This window comes from Pelophylax lessonae, assembly GCF_965119305.1.
Source record: "Pelophylax lessonae genome assembly, chromosome: 4".
Lineage (NCBI taxonomy): Eukaryota > Metazoa > Chordata > Amphibia > Anura > Ranidae > Pelophylax > Pelophylax lessonae.
In genome coordinates this window covers 644,614,673-644,618,046 of record NC_138771.1, presented here as the reverse complement: position 1 = coordinate 644,618,046, position 3,374 = coordinate 644,614,673, and the positions used below count along the sequence as shown (strand labels likewise).

General features: G+C 39.4%; 1 protein-coding gene across 1 annotated transcript; it reads right to left on the bottom strand.

Moving 5' to 3' along the window:
* Positions 1-437: 437 nt before the first annotated feature.
* On the bottom strand, positions 438-1,271 carry LOC309552975 (olfactory receptor 11L1-like; the record flags this gene model as incomplete). The annotated part of the gene is made up of 1 exon (XM_082253881.1): positions 438-1,271. One exon carries the CDS (start codon positions 1,269-1,271, stop codon positions 438-440), a length of 834 nt encoding a protein of 277 aa, XP_082110007.1.
* Between the last annotated feature and the right edge of the window lie 2,103 nt (positions 1,272-3,374).

The following is a 3,374-nucleotide window of genomic DNA, read 5'->3' as shown; positions in this document are numbered from 1 at the left end:
TTCAGCATTGGGGGAATTGATGATCCTCTGCCTATCTTGACTTCTAAGAGACACTGCCACTCTGAGAGGCTCCTTTTATTCCAAATCATGTTGCCAATTGACCTAATACGTTGCAAATTGGTCCTCCAGCTGTTCCTTATATGTACATTTAACTTTTCCAGCCTCTTATTGGTACCTGTCCCAACTTTTTTGGAATGTGTATCTCTCATGAAATCCAAAATGAGCCAATATTTGGCATGAAATTTCAAAATGTCTCACTTTAAACATTTGATATGTTATCTATATTATATTGTGAATAAAATATAACATTATGAGATTTGTAAATTAGTCCATTCCTTTTTTACTCACAATTTGTACAGTGTCCGAACTTTTTTGGATTTGGGTTTGTAGAACAAAAAGCTCCCGCCACAAATGCAGGTCCATTCAATCCCAGGTTTCTATGTAACAATCATTTTTCTAATAATTTTCTCCAAGGCTTTCTTAATGTCCTGGTTTCTAAGGCTGTAGATAATTGGGTTTAGCAAAGGGATCACCACAGTATAAGACAATGACAGAATCTTACCAGTGTTCAGTGCTTGTTCTCTGTTTGGGCTTGGGAGAACATACATACCAATTAGAGTTCCAAAAAACATGATCACCACACTTAGATGGGAACTACAGGTGGAGAATGCCTTCTGCCTACCAGCCTTAGACTGGATCTTCAATATGGAAAAAATAATATAAGCATATGATATAACAATCAATATAAATGGTACAATTACAAGTGGAGTACTTAGTAAAGAAACTTCTAACTGAAGAAAATATGTATCAGAGCAAGAAATTTTCATCAAAGGATCCAGGTCACAAAAGAAATGGTCAATAATATTTGATTTGCAGAACTCTAACATAGATAATGATAAAGTGTCAACCAGTATTAATGAAAAGCTTAACATCCAAGAGACAAGAGCCAGTTTCAAACAAAGTCGTTTATTCATTAAAACAGAATATCGTAGTGGGTTACAGATGGCCAAATAACGGTCATAAGACATCACTGTAAGAAGAAGACACTCTGAGGTTTCTGATGCACCAAAAAAATAAAACTGGGTCATGCAGCCAGCAAAAGAGATTGTTCCACCATTATATAGTGAAACATAGAGTGTGTTGGGAACAATAGCTGATGTCAATAGTATATCATTTGTAGCCAACTGTGTAAGGAAGAAGTACATGGGAGATTGCAGGGTTTTGATAAGGGAGACTAATATGATGATCACGAGGTTCCCAAAAATCGTCATACAGTAAGCCACAAGCAGAATAAATGTAATTAGAATTTTTAGGTCTTTACTGTTCTGGAATCCCAAGAGAAAAAATTCTATAAATGTAGATTTGTTGATTCCCTATTTTAAATTGAAAATTATTACGAGTATAATTGGAAAAAAGAACAGGCCAAAGTATTGTAGTTAAATATTTATTGCCCACTTCCTCTATACTAAATGATATCTGTAAAAGTACCCTCTTGCCCTGATTGATCGTTTTTTAATATACTAATATGAAAAAGGGATCTCTTTGATGACAGAGATAGAGATGGAGATCTATCCACCTGTAAACGATGACACCATCCCTCTGGTGTAACTATTGACTTCCTCAAAGGTCCCTCTGTATTTTGGATCCCTGTGAGCCCTCATATATGGATCTCAGCTGGACACCCAGTTACCACCCACTTCCAATATTTTTCCTCTGCCCCAATGATGGTCCTGGGAAGTTTCTGATGTGAAGGGGCACGTGCTACCATTTTTTGTCATTGAGCAATTGCATACAATATTAAAATAGTGTCTTCAGTGAAGAAGGAATATTTTATTCCAAAACATGATGGGATTTGGTGTGAAGCCTATTACTCTGCAGGTCTCTTCCATGTGAGATCCAGTTGGGTTCCGACTATTAGTAGATGTTCTTCATCACTATTTATTGTATGATGTACCCATTGTTCTTAACTATATTGTGATGTTTATCACTATTTTATGGTTTTGTACTCAATAAACTTTCTTTGACTTTTATACTCCGTTTCCTGCTTTCAAAGTCCCATGGGGGATTCTCTCTCTTTGCCTCTTTGCCAGAGGCGAAGCCAATCAGCGGGTTCGGTGGACGCAATGTCCGCTGGCCACCTGCAATTGCTCCCCGTGGAGAAAGAACCCTTCGGTCACAGATGAACACAGGTCTTTGTGTTCACCTATTAAGTACATCCCCCACACAGTTAGAAAACACTCCCTAGGGGCACACTTAACCCAGATGTTAACACCTTCCCTGCCAGTATCAGTACAGTAACAGTGCATATTTTTTAGTACTGATTACTGTAGTAATGTCACTGGTCAAAAGTGTCAGATAGTGGTCCAATCGGTCCGCCGCCATGTCGTAGTCCCGCTAAATATCGCTGATCGCCCCCATTACTAGTAAAAAAATAAATAAAAAAATAAAAATTACATAAATCTGTCCCCCAGTTTACAGGCGGTCCCTGGGTTACAAACATCTGAGTTACAATCAAATCCTACTTACCAACAGAGAGAGACAACAGGAAGTGGGGAGAAATCTACCCTAGGAAGTGAAATTCACTCCTGTAAGAGTTCTCATGAGAAAAAGGTGTCTCCACTGAAGCTTTATCACCAATCCTTTTTTCCACAACAACCTACATTTTTCAAAATCCAGTTGTCATAGGGACAGAAAGTGAGGTGAAATCGTCTAAACATTGGTACAGACAGCAAAACAAATGGTACAGTGGTGTTACCCTTCCCTATGCTATCCAAAAAACGTAAAAATGATTCTTGTGGCTAGAGCTACACTTAAAAAATTTACCTGTTCCGACTAAAGCCCCGTACACACGTAGCGATTGTCGGCCGTAAATATTCGGCCGCCGAACGATCGTCCGATTGTCGGCTTGTTAGTATGATGCTTCCGACAGCCGACAGCGCACTTTCGGCCGAATAGAATCTGATGTGCATGCTTTATAATTTTTGTTGGCCGTCACCAGAACGGCCGATTGTTCGCCAGTCAGTACAGAATTCGGCCGACAGACAACAGATTTGCAAGACTGGGCATGCTCAGAAAAGAAAAAAACACACGGAAAGTTAACCATCACATGACATCACTTCTGCAGTCGGCTGTTGTTGGCCGACAAAATTCGTGTGCAGTCTTTTGCAGTTTTCAACAGACACGACAGCCCTGGACAAAAAACGGCCAATCGTTCGGCCGACGATCGGTACGTGTGTAAGGGGCTTTACAAACAAATTTGACTTAAGAACAAACCTACAGTCCCTACCTTGTTTGTAACCCGGGGACCGCCTGTACACTTATTGGGATTTTTTGTACCAAAAATATGTGGCAGAATACATATTGGCCTAAACTGA